The sequence below is a fragment of the Abramis brama genome, assembly GCF_963993115.1.
Source record: "Abramis brama genome assembly, chromosome: 21".
NCBI classification, from domain to species: domain Eukaryota; kingdom Metazoa; phylum Chordata; class Actinopteri; order Cypriniformes; family Leuciscidae; genus Abramis; species Abramis brama.
The window spans coordinates 24000795-24022362 of record NC_139983.1 but is presented as its reverse complement, the minus strand read 5'-3'; the positions used below and the strand labels follow the sequence as shown (position 1 = coordinate 24022362).

General features: G+C 37.6%; 3 protein-coding genes across 3 annotated transcripts; 2 read left to right on the top strand and 1 right to left on the bottom strand.

The window, feature by feature from the left end:
• The first annotated feature begins 173 nt into the window (after nucleotides 1–173).
• Nucleotides 174–4652, top strand: yy1a (YY1 transcription factor a). The gene is made up of 5 exons (XM_084096490.1): nucleotides 174–1258; nucleotides 2574–2736; nucleotides 3153–3213; nucleotides 3395–3553; nucleotides 3666–4652. The coding sequence occupies exons 1-5, from the start codon at nucleotides 754–756 to the stop codon at nucleotides 3846–3848; spliced, it is 1071 nt and encodes a 356-aa protein (XP_083952616.1). The 5' UTR covers nucleotides 174–753; the 3' UTR covers nucleotides 3849–4652.
• Nucleotides 4653–5963: 1311 nt separating this feature from the next.
• On the bottom strand, nucleotides 5964–13628 carry tpp1 (tripeptidyl peptidase I). Its single transcript, XM_084096489.1, has 13 exons — nucleotides 13485–13628; nucleotides 13100–13171; nucleotides 12188–12327; nucleotides 11953–12103; nucleotides 11581–11702; nucleotides 10362–10540; nucleotides 10038–10236; nucleotides 9233–9421; nucleotides 9022–9094; nucleotides 8810–8930; nucleotides 7922–8080; nucleotides 7110–7235; nucleotides 5964–6768 (listed from the first exon to the last, which is right to left on the bottom strand). The coding sequence occupies exons 1-13, from the start codon at nucleotides 13502–13504 to the stop codon at nucleotides 6631–6633; spliced, it is 1689 nt and encodes a 562-aa protein (XP_083952615.1). The 5' UTR covers nucleotides 13505–13628; the 3' UTR covers nucleotides 5964–6630.
• A 2526-nt stretch (nucleotides 13629–16154) lies between these two features.
• On the top strand, nucleotides 16155–20708 carry gdf7 (growth differentiation factor 7; the record flags this gene model as incomplete). The annotated part of the gene is made up of 2 exons (XM_084097490.1): nucleotides 16155–16452; nucleotides 19483–20708. The coding sequence occupies 2 exons, from the start codon at nucleotides 16155–16157 to the stop codon at nucleotides 20442–20444; spliced, it is 1260 nt and encodes a 419-aa protein (XP_083953616.1). The 3' UTR covers nucleotides 20445–20708.
• Between the last annotated feature and the right edge of the window lie 860 nt (nucleotides 20709–21568).

Genomic DNA, 21568 nt, shown 5'->3' with positions numbered 1-21568 from the left:
AGTATAACTGATTACATAATGTCAGCAAATATAGAAATAAAACATAAAATAAAAAGGTCCCAGAGTATAAAACAAAAGTAGAAAAAATACCATTTCACTATTAATACCTAATAATAACATTACATGCTCTCATCACTTTTTTTTTTTTTTTTTTTTTTTTTGCTTTTACATTACACAACAAATTATATTGTTTAAAGTCATCATGTATAAAAAGAAAAGAAAATAGTTTGTATTCCAGAACCATTTCGTTGTGTGTATAAAAGGAATAGGCCTATATGGAACTTAGTATATTATAGTATATCACTTCACTTCCATCTTATGGTATTACACTTCCACCTAGTTGTAAACATATAGTTTCACTTTATGAAAAATCCTCTTTATGTCAATCCAAAATATATTTGCTTATTCAATGAAAATTTCCGTGTCATTTCTACAGAAATGTTTCCGATGATAAAGTTCTTTTATTTTTGATATGCAGTTTATCAAATTTTCTCTAAACGATGCGTCTTTTAATGAAGATTTAAAAATTTGCTCGTGGATCATTTACAAAATGTTTAGTGTTAGTGGTGAGAATGAGGTCAAACGAAGAAGAAGATCTCGCGAGATTTCGCTTGTCTGATCCTCAGGCAGAGTCCGTGAACGGAGTCAGTCAATGTGGGACGGAGTTTTGCCTGTTTGTTAGTGGAGAAGGAGGGGGAGAGCGGGTCGTTGACTTGACACAGGGCTTGCTTGAAATCAGTTCGGAGAGCAAGAATGGCGTCGGGTGAGACACTGTACATTGAAACCGACGGCTCGGAGATGCCGGCCGAGATCGTCGAGCTGCACGAAATCGAAGTTGAGACCATCGAGACTACAGTGGTCGGCGGAGACGACGACGACGAGCACCAGCCGATGATCGCTCTGCAGCCTCTAGACGATCCGAACCACGTCAACCATCAGGAGGTGATTTTGGTCCAAACTCGCGAGGAGGTCGTGGGCTGCGATGATTCAGACCTCCACGCAGACGACAGCTTCGAGGACCAGATCCTCATTCCCGTCCCTGTTCCGGTGGCAGAGGAGGAATATATCGAGCAGACTTTAGTGACCGTGTCTGGCAAGAACCCGTCGGGTAGGATGAAGAAAGGGGGAGGCAGTGGGAAAAGAATGGTCAAAAAGAGCTTCCTCAACTCCGCCGAGGCGAGCGGACGCAAATGGGAGCAGAAGCAAGTGCAGATCAAAACACTGGAGGGGGAGTTTTCCGTCACTATGTGGGCATCGGGTAAGTTTTGACATCACATCAAGTGCTTTGTTCTCGCGCAGGCCTCGTGTGGGCCCTCTTCCTGTCGAGCCCGTTATAAAGCTGCCAGATAGTTTAGTGCCAGAATCGATTTTCAGACCGAAAAAGCCACTTTTAAGGATGGCCCCGGTCTAAATGTTTTTGTTTTGATGGGAAGCCATGTTTTAAGTGTGGATGGGCGCCGCCATATTCCTCCAGACCATTATGGCGGCCCCGAAACATGGCGGTTGTGTGAGCGGGGAAAGATGGCGGCGGGAGCGGAGAGAGGCGCTGTGAGTCCGCCGCGCTGCTGCAGGCCGCAATGGCGCAGCTCATTTTGAAGAAGGGGAGGGACCTAGTCACACGATCTGCTGTTTGTCTGCAAAATATCTGTCTCACGGCGCTTCATTCTCGCAATAAACAAATGTTACCGCGTATTTAAATCGCGTAACTGACAAATTCAGATACATTTAGCAGTTTCTTGTGCCGTGGAGCGATAATTCTGTTTAGTAAGACGTGATTAGCACTTGTGTTACACATTTACTGACAGATGCATTTTTGCGCATTGATTTTAAAAGCGATTTAATGTTTAAAATACTGCGTATTTATTATAAGTAGTACATATTCAAATATTTATGGTGGAAAGCAAATTGCGTAACGTTAGTTGGGAGAATACAGAAGTAAGTTATTTGTAGCTGTTGCGATTTTTATATCTTCGCTGATATTGCAATTGTGGTTAACGACAGTTTAAATTCAGAAAAGATGTCATTTGATCTCTTTAAACTTGAAATAGTTCAATAAAATGCATTTTTTTAAATACTTAAGAAACTACTCCAAGTTTTTAGTACTTGAATATTTAAATAAAGAAAATGAGCATGGAGTGCAGGTTTTAGTCTTGTTTATACGTTCTCGAGTGTGCTGTGAACCACCACAGACTGCGCATGCGCTTCACGCGTCTACTCTGTTAATTCGGAACATTTGCATAACGCAATACATCACTAGAGAAAAAGACCTAAACCGTGCACTTCATTGCATTTCTATACTCTCTTAAAAGGACCATATTTGGATGCGGAATACACGTGACTGAAATTTAAAGTGCCCATAATCGCGTCACCATATTAATTGCTTATGCATCGGTTCTCGGAGACAATTAAGAGATAATTTGTTTTAACCTGAAGATGAATCACTTATGACTTGGGTGTTGACTGTCTTCAGTACATTTCGTTTTTGTTTGCTATAACGCTTTGCTCATTATGAATACAGGGTGTGTGATTTGATCAAGTATGTAGCTAAACGTTTAATCTTGTGTTTTGCACAGATGATAAGAAAGATGTCGATCATGAGACCGTGGTGGAGGAGCAGATCATTGGGGAGAACTCTCCTCCTGATTACTCCGAGTACATGACAGGCAAAAAACTGCCACCTGGTGGCATACCTGGAATTGACCTGTCAGACCCCAAACAGCTGGCAGAGTTTGCAAGGTGTGTATTCAGCCAAAAGATCTAAACTTTATATGAAGTTCCAAACATAGGTCCAGAAGGAGCCTAATCATTCAGTCCTGTCAGTCATCATTATGAGCATTACAATAAGTAGCAGTCTTTTATGGCATAACGTTTTACAGTTGGCCCTAAGCATGAGATAATTGATTTTTGCAGATTTTAAAACGTATTGGTCCAGAAAATAAATCGGTATATTATTGATTTTTATGTAGTATTTTGAAGGGAAAAAAACAAATAACCGACATCACAAGTTTAACTTCCAAAGCCAAACCTATACTTGTTTTAGATAATAAAAAATATATATATATTATGGTCACAGCTGCCTTTAGTTTTTGTTTTGACTTGTTTATTAAACAGCACACAAACAAATCTTATCCTTAATATTTTTCACTACACAGAATGAAGCCCAGGAAAATAAAAGAAGACGACTCTCCAAGAACGATAGCATGCCCCCACAAAGTGAGTGCCTGTTTTTAGCATTTATGAGGATTATGTTACATTTCGGAAACTGAAGTGCTGATTTAGGATTTTGTGCTTCAACGTCAAGATGGGAACACTGTTTAATTTATATTGCTGATTTTATTTTTTACTTTATCATCTTGATTTTTTGAGTTGTTTATCATCTTTGTCTTTATCATAGGGTTGCACAAAAATGTTTCGGGACAACTCCGCTATGAGAAAGCACTTGCACACCCATGGGCCACGGGTTCATGTCTGCGCTGAATGTGGGAAGGCGTTTGTGGAAAGTTCCAAGCTAAAACGACATCAGTTGGTTCATACTGGTGAAAAACCTTTCCAAGTAAGATTATTTAAAAAAAATTGGATGGTGCTTTTCAGAATGGTGTAGAACTTAATGAAATGTGTTAAATCTAAGTAATAAATATCCTAATGCTTTATCTTTCCCTCCACAGTGTACTTTTGAGGGATGTGGAAAGCGCTTTTCTTTGGACTTTAACTTGCGCACACACGTGCGGATTCACACTGGAGACAGACCGTATGTTTGCCCGTTTGATGGCTGTAACAAGAAATTTGCTCAGTCCACCAACCTGAAGTCTCACATTTTGACACACGCGAAAGCTAAGAACAATCAGTGAGATCGCTCGCTGAGGAGAGTTCCCTAAAGACATTGTCTGACAACAGCTTCCTGCTCCAAAACCCACTTTGTATGTCGTTTCTAGAACCATTCTTTTCTAAGAGAATCTCAGCGCACATTTTGATGGGAAATGAAATGTGAATGAGGACCTGATACCAAACTATCCCGTCAACCTTCTCATGGTATAGACCCGAATTAAATAACTTCCCGGTTATGAGAGTTTCTTCTTTTGAAGATGTGATTGTTTTTGTGGACCCTCATTCACATACAAGATGCTCATTATCCTGAGCCCAAAGAAGCAAATTGTCCATCAGTGTGTCCGTTTCTACCAGTTTGCAAAGACAAGGACTGCTTTTTAGATGTCTTCAAAGTGTGCATATTGTACACTTTTTAGAGCGTAGAGCTGTCATAATATGTGTGTGTGTGTGTGCGTGTGTGTGTGTGTTGTCCCTGAGACTTAAAACCTGTGAATGCTTTTCTTTAAGGAGAATGATTTGGCATTCAGCTTCTTTTTTTCTTTTTTTTCAATGTAAATACAGCTTTTCTTTGTGAGAGGTATCCTGTGCAGGTATCTCATTTTGTATACCTGACATGTATAAATGTTTTGAAATCATGTAGATAATAGAGATGTTGATTAGATTGTGTTTAACCAATTAAAACAGTTTTATTCAGCTTCAGGAAGTACTGCTACATAAACATGCCTTCTTTTGTAACACGATAACAATCTACTCAGTATGTGAAAAGACACTTTTCCATTGAATTCTCTAATTTATTTGATGATATGGAATAAAGCTAAACTCCCCTGTGTAGTTGTCAAGAGCCTGAAGTTCATCATCATGCTGTTGTATGCTAAATGCTCTCAACTGATTGTTAAAGCTGCACAATCCTTGCTTTTTACAATTGTTTTAATTTGATTTCACAAATGACTGCCTGAATGTGATTGGGTCTGCTTCATGGTAATTGTTAAAAAGTATTATTGCCTCTAGTAGACAACAGTAAAAAGCAGCAGTGAACATAATATTTGACAATGTATCTATGTTGTATATACATGTTTTATTATATAGTGTTTTTAATCCTAACATATAACTAACCGTAAATATATTTAGTCATTCAAATTATATTGTTTAAAAAAAAATCACAACACTAACATTGCATACTTTGAGCTAATGTTGTTAAAGCATCCCAACTTAGAATATGCACAATATATTCAGTTATAACTGTATAAAATTACACATTTATGCTTAAATATTTATATGCAGTAGTTTGCTATTGGCGATGAAGACGACTTATTTTTGCCCAAACAATCTCAAGTATCAATACTTGCAGTGCATCACAAACTTGCAGAAACCTAAAAATTATTTTATTGAACTAAATTAATCTGTGACCAGATTTGATCTCACATACACCCTATAGACTTAAAGGGATAGTTCACCCAAAAATGAAAATTCTGTCCTCATTTACTCACCCTCATGTCGTTCCAAACCTTGGTTCTTGCGGAAACTCAAACGTGCTTAGTAACACACGAGAATGAACCTCATTGGTTCTCGCCTTCTGTTTACCACAACTGATGTGTACGTTGATGAATGTTTATATGTGAATAAAAGCCTAAATTAAATCTGTTCATCATATAAAGCCATCGTGTCTCTTAATAAAATTTGGACTAAACCGCTCAATTCATACGAATTTTTTTAAATAATCTGAATTCGTTAAAGCATCAAAGTGGTAGTTGCGTAGCTGTTAATGGAGGGACAGAAATCTCTTAAGATTTAATTAAAAATATATTCATTTGTGTTACGAAGATGAATGGAAGTCTCACAGATTTGGAACGACACGAGGGTGAGCAAATGACAACGTTCATTTTTGGGTGAACTAACCCTTTAAACTTGTGTTTTCATGCCTTTTAAGTGTCAAAAACAATCAGCACTTTTAACAGAATATACTTCTTTTTTTTTTATGTATATTTCATGAGTTCATAAATTGACCTGATGATGTTAACAGAAATCTCAACTCAAAATACCAACTCCAATGCAGTTCAAGCAATTGCAATCTTAAATTGAGTTTTTAAACAGCATCTAAATCTACTTAAATCAAACACTTTAAGCACACAAAGGTAGGATTCATTTCAAAATAAAACCTTTAATTTGTTTTTTCAGCAAAGAAACATCATTGTCTTAAAAATATTCATGTACTTTTCAGAGGGAATCCTGGAGGCAATGCTTCTTTCAAAAAAACAAGTTTGACCGGTTGCTCCAACAACATTCAGTGCACAGGACGTGTGGTAGAAAAACACTCTCAATCTCTCCAACGACCTAATAGTTCCAGAACAACAAATCTATTCACTATTTAATTCCCTGAGGACCTCATTTACAATATCTGAAATCAACCCGTTAAAAAAAAGACAAAAACAGGCCATTGGTTTATGCAGCTCTCAAGTATGTTCCATATTTAGGCTGGTTTCATTACATGCTGCATTTAAACCTTGAAACATCCTAGTGTTTATGATAAAAAGGATCTGTTTTAACTCATCCAAGACAAATCTTCCCCATCTGAACTGAAGTGATATGACCTGTTGGACAGGGAGAAGCTGGGGTAGTGGCTGGGTTAATCAACCAGGCATAAAAGATTCAGTTTACATTGAAACGACTGTTTTGTGAGAATGATTCTTAGATGATTGACAGCTATGAAATCTTGATATGATTATAATATTGTCATGTAGATGCTTCAGCAAAAATAATGAAAAACCTAATATCGGTGTGTTTCTCTGAATAATAAAGAGCAGCAGCTCAATCCATGAAAGCTGCAAGAAGAACAGGATAATTGGGTGTTCCCCATCCCGTTACTGGATCCCATGAAGGAGAGGCACAGAAACCTTTCCCTTCAACTTTATCATCCAGACAACTCAGATGACATCCCTCTGTCACCTAAGAGCAGGAGAGAAGACGTCATTAAATCAACAATTTGCTGACAGGATGTGGTTACTAGAGAAGGGGAACTAAATGTTTTAACTGTGACACCTTCTAGTTACACAAGCTCAATTTGTTGTATTTGAAGTGTGCTACAGTGCCTTTAATGATCAATTATGAATGTGGGACAGTGCTATACTTTAAAACATCACTTCATTGTCACTAAATATGGGCATTGTTGGCATAATGCATTCTGAGTTCAGTTCTGAGACTCCCACTACAAGAAAGAACTGAGCTGAATACACAGACTAAGAGAGTGACTATTGTGTCAGCGAAGAAAACAAGTTTATAAAACTTACATCAAAAAGACCTTTGCCTTTCAGTTTGTAAAGGCGAGGGTTGATGAATCCTAAGGAAGGAAGGCCCTTTAGGAAGCGCTGGTCATTTATTAGGGAGAGAATTCCACCCACTACTGGAGTTGATGCCTTGGAAAAACATCCAGATTACTTCTACTACAGTAGAGTGAAATTAAGTTACTTCATATTGCACATTGTTCTTGCATTTTCTGCTGCACACTACTGTTCAAAGGTTTGGGGTCAGTAACTTTTTTTAACGTTATGCTCACCCAGGCTGCATTTAAACAAAAATACAGTAAAACAATAAAAAAAGATTAAGGTTATTGATAAATTGTAATAATATTTTACAATATTATTTGAAATGCAATTAATTTATGTAATGGCAGAATTTTCAGAAGACATTACTACAGTCTTAAGTGTCACATCCTAACATTGAAAATGTGTGCCGTATTTTCATGGAAACCATGATAAAACATTTTTGGATTCTTTGATGACTGGAAAGTACACAATAACTATTTATTTGAAATAGAAAACATCTGTAAATTTATAAATGTCTTTACTGTCACTTTCGATCAATATTTATGATAAAAATATCCTTGCTGAATAAAAGTATACATTTCTTTTCTTTTTTTTTTTAAATCTAGCTGACCCCAAACCTTTGAAAAGGTAGCGTATAGTCCATTGTTTTTTAATCAAAATAAAATCTTAGTATGATACACTGCAGTTTTACTGTTCACTGTATTTAAATTATAAATATGAGCAAACCTGTACTAACATAAGTGCACTTGTAAACGTAAAATGTATTATTTACTAACCGAAGTTCCAGAAACCCATGGTACAGGCACACGGTTGGTGACAACCCAGTAGTTGTCAGACAGTGCTGCCAAGTCTGGGTAGGCTCTTCCAGTGTTGTTGAAATATGTCTGAGGAGGTAGAGGCTGAACACTCTTCAAATACGTTCCAACAGCACCAACCTACAGAGAACAAAACACAAAACTCTGTTTGTCAGGAACATTCAGCACTACCTAGAATACAGAATCACACAGTGCAAAGGCTTTTGCGAAAAAAGAAGCTAACCATCCCGAACTAACTAAAGTGTACCAGCTCCATTGTGGATCCAGCCTTGATGATGATTTCAGTCAGTGCCGAAAATTAAAAAAAGAACTTTGGATCAACAAACAAAACTATAAAATACTATCCTTATATTGTAATCATTACGAGCACAAATTTGAATTGCTGGCCAACACACTCACTGTCTCTACCTAACTGAATAAATGATGTTTACTTTGTTTACCACATAACATATTATCTTATAGCTGTATATTACTGCCATATGGGCATTACTTTGACACACTCATCTCTAACTGATAACAGAATACTTCCTAAATTGTAACATTGAAACAAGCATTTACTGTAAAGCTGCTCTGAAACAATATTGTGTCAAGTGATAAACAAACTATTCAAAAGATGATAACTGCACACCAGTTGGTGACTTAAACATACAACATAGGGTCATGAGACAACGACTGTGACTCCATGTGACAATAATGATCTCATACAAATGTTTAAAACAGGAAATAGCCCCTATTTCAGGCACTTAAAAAAATAGACCACATACAGCATATTCTGAGCTTTTTTCATTGAGCAACAAGATAGTTTTCCATTCGGAACATAGCGAATGATACAGATTTGTGGATCTTTACCTGATAATCTGGCATTGCAAACACGTTACTGAAGCCACCTCCACTGATATAATCTGTGACCTCATAGCTGAGTTTGAAGGGGTTCTTGAAAGAGGTCCCACCCACAGTGGTCACATAGGGACTAGATAGGGAAGAGATTCATTTCACACATCAACTACTTTCAATATAAAAGATATCGGTACTATTCAGATTATCTAGAGAGCTATGTCTACCTGGATGCAGGGAAACTCGGCCTGAAAGTATTTCTTTCCTTGGTCAAGTGTCTACAGCCCGCTCCACTGTCACCTGAATGAAAACACAGAGATCTAATTTATGAGAGTGTGGCTTTCTTTGATATCTTATACAAATGAGAAAAAAATATAGAACTAGCAGATCATGCAACCAACAGTTGATCATATTTCAACTTGACTTTAGTCATCTTACCGGAAGCAAAGAGCATAGATATCCCTCTGAGGCCAGTCTTCATGAACTCATTGTTGATGCGGTTCATATAGGCATCAGAAAGACTGTCCTCATCATCTCCATAGCTGATGGTGTGGACCCAAGGCACCGCAGACATGTTGCTGAGCAGCAGCATCCACTGAAGGAACGGCTCCTGAGTCTCATGACGACCTGTGACCAGAGACCATGATGAAGTGATCTTTACAATGCATGAAGCCAGAAACAGACCACCTAAAATCAGATCAGTTGAGGAGATACCCAGCAGATATGATCCTTAAAGTCACCATGAAGTCAAAATTGATCATTCTTGTCAATTTATTATAAATGATTTATCCATGTCCATATTTTTTTTCAATTTAAGTGCCCTCATTATCTTTAATCATAACAACTTCCCCTCCCTCTTGCAGTGACATCTTTTCTCTGATGACGTTTACTGGCGCAAAGGCAGGACATCCTGTCACTCACATGAGATCACAGCAAAAGCAAACCACAACCATCCAATTAAAAAAATCAGAGAATTTTTCAGGTCTCACCCAACAGTTTTTTTTACTTGAAATAAAATAAATGCTGATGAAAAAAGCACACAAAAAAGAAAACGATTTCAGCTAGTTGCCAAAGCAACATTTCTCATGTACTAAAGTAACTAAACCGGAAAACTAATAAAAATGACTGCAACTTTAACTACAATTAAGATGAAAACATAAAAATAAAAACTAATTTAATAAATTAGTAAGAACTATAATAATAATAATAATAATAATAATAATAATAATAGTAAGTCACATACCTGGATTTGTGAAGACCCATGTAGAAATGTTTGCTCCACTGCTCATGATGTACTCCACATCCAGACTGGCCTCAATGCCGGCTTTCCCACCGCCCTGAGTGCCCACGACCCGCTCTACAGCTGACATGTGTGTGAATCCTCCCGCAAAAAGACTCATAAACTCAGCCAAGTCAGCGGGGTGGTAGTACTGCTCCAAGAACTTACAAGTTTACAGTCTCAAGTTAGTGGAGATATTTGGCACAACCAAGAAGAACATACCAGAATACTATTCACATGTTGAAATTAACATTTTCAGTGAAATCTCCACACATATGAGAGGTGTACCTGTGCCACTGCCTGACTGTTGTTAATGGCAGTGCCCACATCTTTTGCAGTAAGGTTGTAACGACTCCTAATGACTGAGGGGGTGACACCCAAGTGATAGCCTAATGCTGACTGTCTTGCTCCTTCCCAGCCTTTACTGATCTCCTTTCCTTTTGGTGGAAAACGGTGAACACCACCCACTAAAAAGACATCAAAAATAGGCTTTTTGAGAGTGATTACTTCAAAGATCTTCCATTAGGAACACTGATACCAGATGCATGTTTATTAGGATAAAATAATGCATGCATGCATGTCACTAAAAAATACTGAAAAACAGAATGCAGTATTGTTGAATGCAGAAAATTATTGTCCTTAACCCCATAAAGCCGGACATATGAAATAATACTGGGTAAAAAAAAAAAAAATCAATGAAATTGCTGAACAAATTATAATAAACAAAATCTAAATTTTAAAAAATTGCAAAGTGTTTTATTTTTTGTAGCATAATTCACAAATCAGGCTTTTATGGCCCATATAGTTATAGAGAATATGTTGCTCACACTTGATGAGGAAAAAACACACCCAGACTTTTTTTGCCCAAACTGACCAAAAATTATGTAATTTGGTGCAGTAGCTGATATTTATATAACCAAAACGTAAATTGCAATTCTGATTGCTTGTGATAGAGATCTTTATAACAGTACAGCATACTACTTACAAAAATTGCATATACATATCAGTTGTCACTCTATATCTCCTAATAATGTCTTAGTAAGATGATATTTCAAATGCTTAATTTTATGATCAAAGCTCTGTAGTTTTTACTGTGGGGGGCAAAACATATATTGCAATGCAGTACAACAATCACTAAGAGATGTACAAATAAACGTTCCTAAAAAGCCTGTTGTATCATATTTGATACATACATTTTGACATGATTTTTCTAAACAATTATGTATAGATAATAAAGTAAACCTAAGTTGCTTTAGTACTGTAAATGTTAATGTTGACATATTAATAACAATAAAAAAATCATTACTGATTTTGCATCAAAAAGATGTGTACCACAACCTAAAGGTTGACATGTTTACAATTACACTAAAAGGCCTTTTAAAAGCAATCAGAGGGCAGAAGGCATGCAGATAGATTTTTGTTTTAATAATGTTCATAATTTAGAGGCTTTAGAAATTCATGTATCAAATATGATTGAAGATGGAGATGAATGGTGTCAGCTGCTCACCAAAGTCTAGATGCTGATGCACATCTTCATGAACTGAGTATAGAGATGTTGACCTCAACAGAGTGTGTGAATCTCTTCTGTAGCGGTGAAATTTAGAGCCGGGGAGTAATGCTTCAGCCACCCTGACAAGGATAGATAGAAGATGAGAGATCAAAAGTTAATATATGGAAGAACTTGGCCGTGCTTTATATAAAAGCAGAACAACAAACTAGAATTTATTTTTTTCAATTTCTAAAGGAAAAACAAATAATGCTTACCTAAGCAAGCACAACTTTAAAAAAAAAAGAAGAAAAAAAAAAGTATTTTTTCTGGACTTTTATTCTAAAAAAAAAATTCTATGGATATGGTAAAGTTCACACAAATTGTCCTTACTGTACAGTCATGACACACTGAAGAAAGTCCCGTGTTACAACTGTGTGACAGTTTTTGACCCCATGACTCTGGAGCCAATTCTGCACTACTTTCTCGGTCAGCTGAGATGGCTGTACAAGAGCAGCTACTTCTTCTAAACTCAGATACTTCCCTAAAATATAAATGAGAAAAAGAGAACTGATTTCTTTATTTCTTTATCATAATTTTTGATTATATAAAATGAGAGGCTCAATACCATATTGTTGTGAATCTGGGTCCGACACTAGTTTCAGTAACTCTTGCATCTGGTTAACATTCTGCTGCTTTAGTGCAAACGTAAGTTCCACTTCCTCCAAAGGTCCAACCCTTCCACCTGGAATCCAGTCCTCAGGCACACTAAAACATTGGGAATAACATTATCTATATTTCCATCCAAACTTGTGAATTTAATCTTGTGTGAAAATTGGAATATCACATAAAATATTTGCAAATAAAGCACCATTTTCATCCCATGTGTTCAAGAAAGAGAACAAAATCATCACTTCCTGGGAAATTGGTGCAAAAATATCTGTAATAAAAATGGAAGTTGCTGCAACCCCACATCCTAAATGACTGTCTCAGAACGCGTCGAACTAAACGCAAAAAACTCATGTTATCTTGCGTTCGGATGCTGGTTTTTGGGAACACAATCCTGTGAGATGCTTCTGCAAGGGAATTAAACCAAATCATTCTGATTTCAGGCATTTCAGAATGACCAAACCATCATTTGAGATGAAATTGGTCAGCTGGTTAGTCCAGTTATCCAATCACATCCACTTTTGAGGCAAGGTAACATGAGTTTTTTTTTTTGTTGCACATTGAGGTACTTAAACTGTAAGTGTGTTTCCATCGTAATTTATTCACATCACATATAAAGTCTAATCAGAGAAAAACATTCATCCGACTCAATTGAGTGCATACGTTTTAAAGCGCATTTTTAGAATTTGTGCATCTTTGCGTCTCCATCTACCTTTTTGAATGATATCCCCAAATGCACATAAAAATAAGTGGATGCAACATAGCTATTGTTAAAGGCCTGTTTAGTGTAAAGCGATATGTGGAAATTGCATTTATACCGGTCACTTAAAGTCACATAAAGTGACCAATATAATTCATAGTTTGGACTTACGAAACATCTTGATCAGCTTCAAGCAGCTCCCCACTGACCAGCCAAATTGAGCTCAGAACAAAAACAGCAATCCTGTAAAAAATAGAACACTGTCACTTTAAGAACCCAGTCTGATGCACATTCAAGTATTTTATGGTAAACGCACAAGAGCAAGAGGTTAATTTTACTGACTTTTTTCGTTTTAACTTTAATAGTCAACTTAAGCAATTAACATTAGACAGCAAACCAACAGTACACAAGGGAACACGTTTACTGTGTGTCCTCCTGACCATCTGACCTCGTGAGGTGAACCATAGTATGTGAGACTTACAAACAGTCTTTGCAAATGAGATCAATAAACTATGACTACGGTAAGATAACGTCTGATAAACAACAAAGGACTCACCGCATTGTTTTCGCGTTCATGCACCTTGATTTCTGATTCTGAAAAACACCACAACACCAAATGTCTGTGACCGAATGTACTAATCATGTGATAGTCACGTGACCATCAGCTGAGCTTTTATTTTGATTGAGGAAGTTAATGTGCTGTAAGTGTCTGCAAATGAAAACTTGTAAGAAATGCAGAGGAATCAGTCTTAGTTTTCGTAACGATCTTATACTACAGGTAACAGTGTATATAGGTATTATTATAAAGGCATTTTTATAAAGTTATACTTAGACGTCATCTGTACAAAAATTACCACGGTAAACCAGCCAAATTATTTTCGGCTAAATTACCATAGTTGCCACGTATTATTTGCCTTATTTTATTGTCAGTTCAGACCCTGACGTTCGAGTTGGTTACTTGTCCTTTAAAAAAAAAAAAAAAAAAAAAAAAAAAAAAACCCTGAATATTTGTATTTTATGAGTAACACTCATAAAATATTTATAAGTAGGCTATATGTATATTTATGAGTAAAATATATTTTATGAGTAATACCCATATATATATTGCCCATTAATAGATGTTAATTTCTGACACTGCAAAACAAATAATTGAGATATAAAATACTTTATTGTGAGTTGATGGAAGTTTATGTAGTTTTGAGGGGATAATGATCCTCTCTACTCAGTGTGTGTCATGGGAAAAAGGCAATACTCTTTAATAAAAAAAATATATATCAACTTTAAAATATATAGCTTAATCATGAGGACATTTAGTTACATGTTTTGAGCTTTACAATTGCACTGTTTACTCATTGTAGCATGTCCATTCCTTCTTATATAAATACACATTTACACAGAAAAAAAAATGTCAGCTAGTTAAATGAAATACTGTAAATGACAAAAGATCTGTAACTGGTGTCTAGTCCCTGTGAACTATTTCAGAGCAATTAATCAAAAGTCAAGAAATGTTTGAGTGGAAAAATACTGTATTGTACGTACTATGGACATATTTCCATTTTTTTGAGGGGTAAGAATAAGGTTTTTTGTCACTAAGATACTTTCCAGTCCAGCTGTTTCTGATAGCATTACTTACTAATGGAATGGCATCTGTTTATCTGATGGATCTTACTGAGCAGTCATTGTAAGTTAGATTTCAAAGAGTGCAGAATGAAGACAACACAGCTCATACCATGATCTTAATAAATGTTCATTTGGCTGCTAGAATGTGTTGTTTGCTGTCTCTACTGAACATTACTAGTTATTTACTGAACATATTAGTTATTAGTATGGCAGACATGGATGAGGTCAGAAAGGAAGCAGGATTATTGTAGCCTACTTCCTGGCAAAAAAAAAAATCCAGAGTTTAATCTGATATATTATAGCATAGTGTTGGTTAATCCAGACAGCAAATCAACACACAATCAGTTGCATGTTGACATGGATGATCTACAGTATTTTAGGCCCATACAGCAGTGTAAAGTTATATAAATGAAGTGTTTGGGTAGTGCCATTGGACTTATGCTTTACCTCAACATTGTGATCCAAGGTTGAATCTCCATGGTATGCCACATTTTAGGCTGGACATTTTGAAATACAATTTTCGGCTTAAGAACTTGAGCATATGTTAGCTGTGATGAAATAATAATGTATGGTTATGTTCCCTCTTTGATTCCAGTAAGTGGCAAGTGAAAAGAAGCATATGCTTGACTGATTATGCATATGATAGTCTTTATTTTTGGATGTTGACAAGGTGTAAATTAGTAGAAAAATGGATAGCATTAAAAGAAACAGATCTAAATCCCAATGCATTTACTATTGGGTTGCATGGCAGAGGGAATATCACATATCATAGTGAATGTCTTTAGTAGCTTTATAGTCATCTTTTCGTAGGTTGTATTTTTGTCCAAAAATATTATTTGATATTTTTTGGTGTTTACACAGAAGTTCACTTTCAAAAAGAAAACTACACTGAGAATTATTACCTGGAGTAAGATGTGAGGCAACTGGCCTCAATCTCCCCTAAATCTATAAGAAAATTTGTAGCCTACACCAAACTGAGTTTCTGCATAGTGAAAAGGAATGTTACTGTTAGGATTTTAAAGTAGGCTACTGTATTGCGATTTAAACTTCGCACAAACGTAGCCTATAGCATGGGTCTTTTCAACTGTAGATGGCAGTGCGCGCGCATTAAATGGGGACGATTGCGCAAAAGGTGTAGCATGAAAAGCAACAATTTCTAATTAAAATGGAAATTGACCGTATTGACCTCCAATACGTCTATTTATGTTATTATTCTTATTTAGAAGAAGATTATTTGTCAATGTCATAAAAAAAACAATAGACCTATAATTATAGGCAAGGCTACTAAGAAAATTCCCAGCAAAGCAGAATAAGTGGACAGGACACCTTTCATTGTTTATTATTAGTTAAGCTCATTCGGCTTAGCATAATTTATTGATATAAAATTGGCATTCTAACTGGCAATAATATTAGTCCCCTGAGAATATTGTTGGGGATTTGAAAACACAAACTATCTTTCCAACGGGGGGCGCTCTTTGAGTACTAAGCAACAGGCATTCAATGTTACTCACATTCAAGATATTAACACTTTCTAAAGAGCAAAGGGGAGTTTCCAAAGTCATCAAGTCCATCCAACTTTGCCATTTTCGGCCAGAGACCACTGAAAATGACTCCCAAGAAGACTGCCGCTCCCTTCCTATGGTTTTCCTTTTGCTTTGGGATTATTATTGAGGCAGTGGTGCTGGGATCGGTGCAGTACCCCTCTGATAACGGGCTTCACTCACATCTGGATGCGCGCGGTCCTGCAGAAGACAGCACGAGCTCCACATCTGTTCATGTTCCGTCTTACATGATCTCTCTGTACAGGACTCTATCGGAACTGGACCGACGGGGAGGCAACGGCAGCCAGACACGCTCCAGGAGATATGCCAACACAGTGACCAGCTTCATGGACCTGGGACAAGGTGAGTGAGATTGACAGATAGATAGATGGGTTGTAAGATGATCTCATTCCGGCCATCGGTGCGGATTTCATACCTTCAGACTGAGCCTAATCTGTTTATTTTGATATATTATAGGCTACTTGGTAGCCTACATAAAATCATTAATTGTAATAAATTGTAAAAAGTACATGCTGCCGTAATAAATCACTTTATATCATGCCGTAGCTTATAAATGACAGCTGACACTGTAAGATGATTGATCTCGGTGTGACTTTGACTGAGAGTTTATAGGCTACATTAAGATAGGCCTATTTCAAGCATGATATTGCATAGCCTTGAAATTCTCTGATGCTTTAGAATATATTATTATCAGTAAAATAATTTGTTGCCGATTAACAATAATAATAATTAGGCTATTAATTATAGGTCCAATTACGAAGCACAAATTGCACTAAAAATATCATATTTAGTTTATGCATTATACATTAATTAGGGAAATGCGCAAATCTGCGTGTATTACAGTTACGCGAATAGACTGTTTTTCTTTTCCCAATTAAACTCGAAAAGAACAATAATTTAGTAAAGACTGCTACGGTGATTCCATATTGCTGTGCGACTGGCTGCGTGATTCCATGTTTTTGAAGCAAGTTTAATTTTTTTGTTTAGGATCATCTACTTCCCTATAATATTTTCGAAATAGGCCTACATACAATTCCAAAAAATAAATATCATTTGATCAAAGTCAAATGTCTCAAATTTCCACCATCTGTGACAAATAAGCTTCAGCAGCACCTTGAGTTAAAGTAGGCTATCTAAGCACGCGTTCTCCCCTCCAGGTGTTGCTGATAAAGATAGAGAAACATTTTAATTTAAAACTTATGTTCAAATAAGATTGTCACGTAAAAATACAGAATTTGTTAAATGCAGTGTGTCAACTATCCGCACGCCAAATACATGGAGATTTGGGTGAAAACCTTTTTTTTTTTAGCCTAAGTATAACGTTAAAAAGGTTCTGTTCTTGAATGTTCGATCGATTGAAGTGACATTCATACATTATTACATATGAGGCCACAGCCTTTGAATAATAAAAAAGCGCCCAATGTCACATTTGTTTTAGGGTAGGCTATTGAGGGTGATAATTAGCATTGAATTCCAAGCATCATATTTCCACCTTATATTTTCCCTCATTTTGTGAAAAATGGAGAGTCAAGAAATTTGATTCGATCTCTCTGAGTTCTTACAAAGAAAATAAAACGATGGATGTCACTTTGTTTAAAAATAAATAAATAGTGGGGGACCGTGGTGGAGATGACGTCACGAAATGGCGAATGCATAGATCATAAATATTAATTAGGCAGAAATGCCCAAAAGTAATTTAAACCACAATTTAAATATTACTTTTGCCAACATAAAACTAAGTTACACAGTGATATGAAGCAGCAATTATACTGACCAATGTAAGTGCTAAAATGAACTTGTAACATATTTAAATTATACCTTCACATAGCCTATACATCTGATGCTTTTGGGACCAGAATTGTGTTGGTGTGTAGATACATGCATAGACCAGCTCTAATCATCAGCAGTGAATTGTTGGTTCAATGGTATGTATCATTTCAAATCTGGCCTGGGAGTGTAGCATGCTTCTTTGTGAAGATTTTCCCACCTGTTCCCATCATAAATTATGCCAATAAATGATTAAAAAAAAAGATTCTAAACAAAATTATTTATCCAATGTATGCAAAAAATAATAATAAAAATAATAAAAATAAAAAGTATTAAAGGTATAAGCAAAATATGACTGTGCATTGTCTGAAGCCATAAAAACTAAGAAATTCAGACAATATTTGTAGACCCCAAGGTACTTGACTGGAACTTGAGTCCCTGACTGCCTCAGCTCATTTTCTAGGTTATGTCATTGTTTAGTCTGGCAAGCGGATATTAGCTTAGAGGAGGATGCTTTACTCTACACCCCTCCCCACTGTTCACCTTTCTTTCTGTTTTTTTATAGCATTCCTTTGTCTCAGAGAGGAGATGTATAGTGCTTTTCTTTCTAACACCTCTTTTGCATGCTCCTTGCACTCATGTAGCACCACAGGGCAAGTACATTATTTGTGGCCAGTCCCCCAAAAGTCTGCTAGCTTTAAACAGTTTGCGATTACCATTCTGAAGGTCTCTCTCATAGTGTAGCATCTATATATGTCCCGATCTGGCCTTTGTGCAGCCACCTCATATTGGAAGAATCCTCTTCATGTTTAACCCATGAAACTGCGGTCTCTGTATCAGGTTGCATGGTACTCTGGGTTCCATGTTTGAACTGTATGTCAAGATGTCAACATCGAAGCTTGTTTTACTCTAAACGCAAAGTCTGGTCTCTCTTAGCAAAGGTTGGTTCTGCATCATCTCAGTCACGGATGAGACTGAGAATTGGATGTGTTCTTTTAGCCAATTTCTTTCTCCAGACAAAGAAAAAGAGAGGACAACATCTTGCAGACAGAGATTTTGTTCCCTGCAGCGAAGTTAGCTGTGCAAATAATGAAAGACCAGTTCCAGTTCATGGTGGCCGCAGAAAACTGAGGTCCACCCCGGCTTGAAATGTTACCTAACATTTAATTACACCCTTAAGCCACCCACCTTTCAAATTTACTACATCCTCCTGAGGACATATAGGGGAAGGAGGAGGGCTTCTCTGAGAGCTGAGCATTTCCAATATCCTGCCAAACCTTCTTCTCACTCAATCAGTGTAATTAGCAGATGCTGCCAAAGGCCTTCACAGTCTGACAGGTCAGCCAAATGCTCTCCACCTGGTCTCCGTGAGCATGCTGCACCTCGTGTTTGGAGAAGTCATTCAGGCCCTCGAATGTTATTCTCATTGAGTAGATGGAATGACAATTTGTGTATGCCATTTTCACAAAAGCCATATGTAAGATTGTTCATAGTAAGGTGAGGAAACGCATCAGTGTTTGCCTCTTGTAAGCTTGCTGCATTCATTCTTAAAATTCAAAAACTTTATATTTCAATGCTAACCCGTTCTTTCTCTTACACCTTCAGACGAGCTTTCCCTGAAGTTCCATCAGCAGTACACATTCGACCTGTCTGGTCTCTCACGACTGGACGAACTGATGGAGGTGGAGCTGCGGGTCCTGAGGCGGCCACCGCCTGACGTCTTAAGTTTAATCTCCCGTGGTGGGAACCTGTACCGACTTCTCCTTCACACCTGCTCCCTCCCGGGATCCTCTCACCAATCTCTTCTCCTCACCTCCAGGACCATTGATCTTCTAGATACCGCTTCAGCCACATGGGATGTGTTTGACGTTGGTGCAAGCGTGAAGACCCACCTCAAGTTGCACAGGACCGTGGAAGGCAGCAGGCCATTGTGTTTCAGCATATCAGCTGTTTCTGATTCAAATAACGAGGCCGTGCATCCCAGCATGCTGGGTCTGAGCCACGAGGATCAGCAGACCCATGAAAGAGCCTTACTGGTAGCCTTTTCTCGAGCTCGGAAGAAGGAGAACCTCTTTAGGGAGATCCGTGAGAAGATAAAGGCCATGAAAAGTCGTAAATTTCCCGCACGGGAGCATGATATTAAAAGTCATCCAAGACATCGGCGGAGGAGACGGACAGCATTAGCAGGCCGTCCTGGTGTAGGACCTGTTACAGGAGGCGGCGGTGGAGGAAAGGGAGGTGGCAGACGGAGAACACGTTGCAGCCGGAAGCCGCTTCACGTGAACTTCAAGGAACTGGGTTGGGACGACTGGATTATTGCACCACTAGATTACGAAGCTTATCACTGCGAGGGTTTGTGCGACTTCCCGTTGCGCTCACACCTGGAACCGACCAACCATGCCATCATCCAGACTCTCATGAACTCCATGGACCCAGAGTCCACCCCTCCAAGCTGTTGCGTTCCTTCTAAACTCAGTCCCATCAGCATCCTGTACATTGACTCTGGGAATAACGTAGTTTATAAACAGTATGAGGACATGGTGGTGGAGAGTTGTGGGTGCAGGTAGCAATGTGAGCGAGGGGTGAGCTACCCCTGGACCCTATACGAAAGCTGCCGCTGCCTCATACGCAGAGGCCAAGCACTGCATTGTGGGCAAGACGAAGCAGTCAGAGCTGGTGAGAGGGACAGTGTGTAAATGTGTGACAAAGAGCATGTGTGTATGTTCAGACGGCGATAAGACATTGAGTTGTGTTTATGAAGCGAGCAGAGGACATGTGTGCCGAACAGCTCCAAATTCTCTTACAACACCAAATAAACAACTCCTCAACAGAAAATGAGTGAAAACCTAGGCTTTCCAGAAATTATTTTACATCCTGTTAATGTAAACTCAATGATAGAGTGTTGAAGTATCCTTGCAGCAGTGGTAGAAATGTTGGCCCCGTTAAGACTCGGAGTCTGAGAATCTGTCAGCGGTAGCACGCAACTATAACGTGTATAACAGTAAAGGTGCTTTGCATGACAGTCAGCTTATATTCAAGATGAAATAGCTCTGCAGAATTCGAAAGTTCCTCTGAAAATGTTTCTCAGAGGAGTCTAGTGGCCTTAATCAAATACGGCATTGACTGAGTGAAAGTTAACACTTTTGACTCCATTCTAAATCTAAGGGGTCAAAGTGTAGCTGGTTAGCATGGCCTCATTAGCTCCTCCTGGTAGATGTCACATCTACACCATGTGGCTGCAAAAACACCTTTCTCAATTGACGGCCATTCAAAAAAAGCTGTGTATTCTAATGGAATAAAAAAAATTAAAAGCAACATTTAAAACACAGATCTTTCATTATATTAAAGTAGGTGTTTTACCAGGCTTTTTAAAGTGTAAAACTTGCAAACTGTCTTTTGTAACAGTGCAGGATAGTCAAAAGTAAAGGATTTGGGACTGTGCATGTGTGATCCCATCAGCCACTAAGCATTGTCATGACTCGTGACATAATTTTCCTGCAGCTTTAGAATTAGTCACATGACATTTATGGCTCAAGTGATTGGCTCGAAAATTACAGATTTAAAATTGCATACTTCTGAGAGTCCTTGTCATACTAACTGACAGCTTTCTCCTAGTACCTAGACCTCCATAATCATATATACACAGTATGGTTTTCCTTTTTGCAACTTTAGATGCTTCTAGAACCAAAAG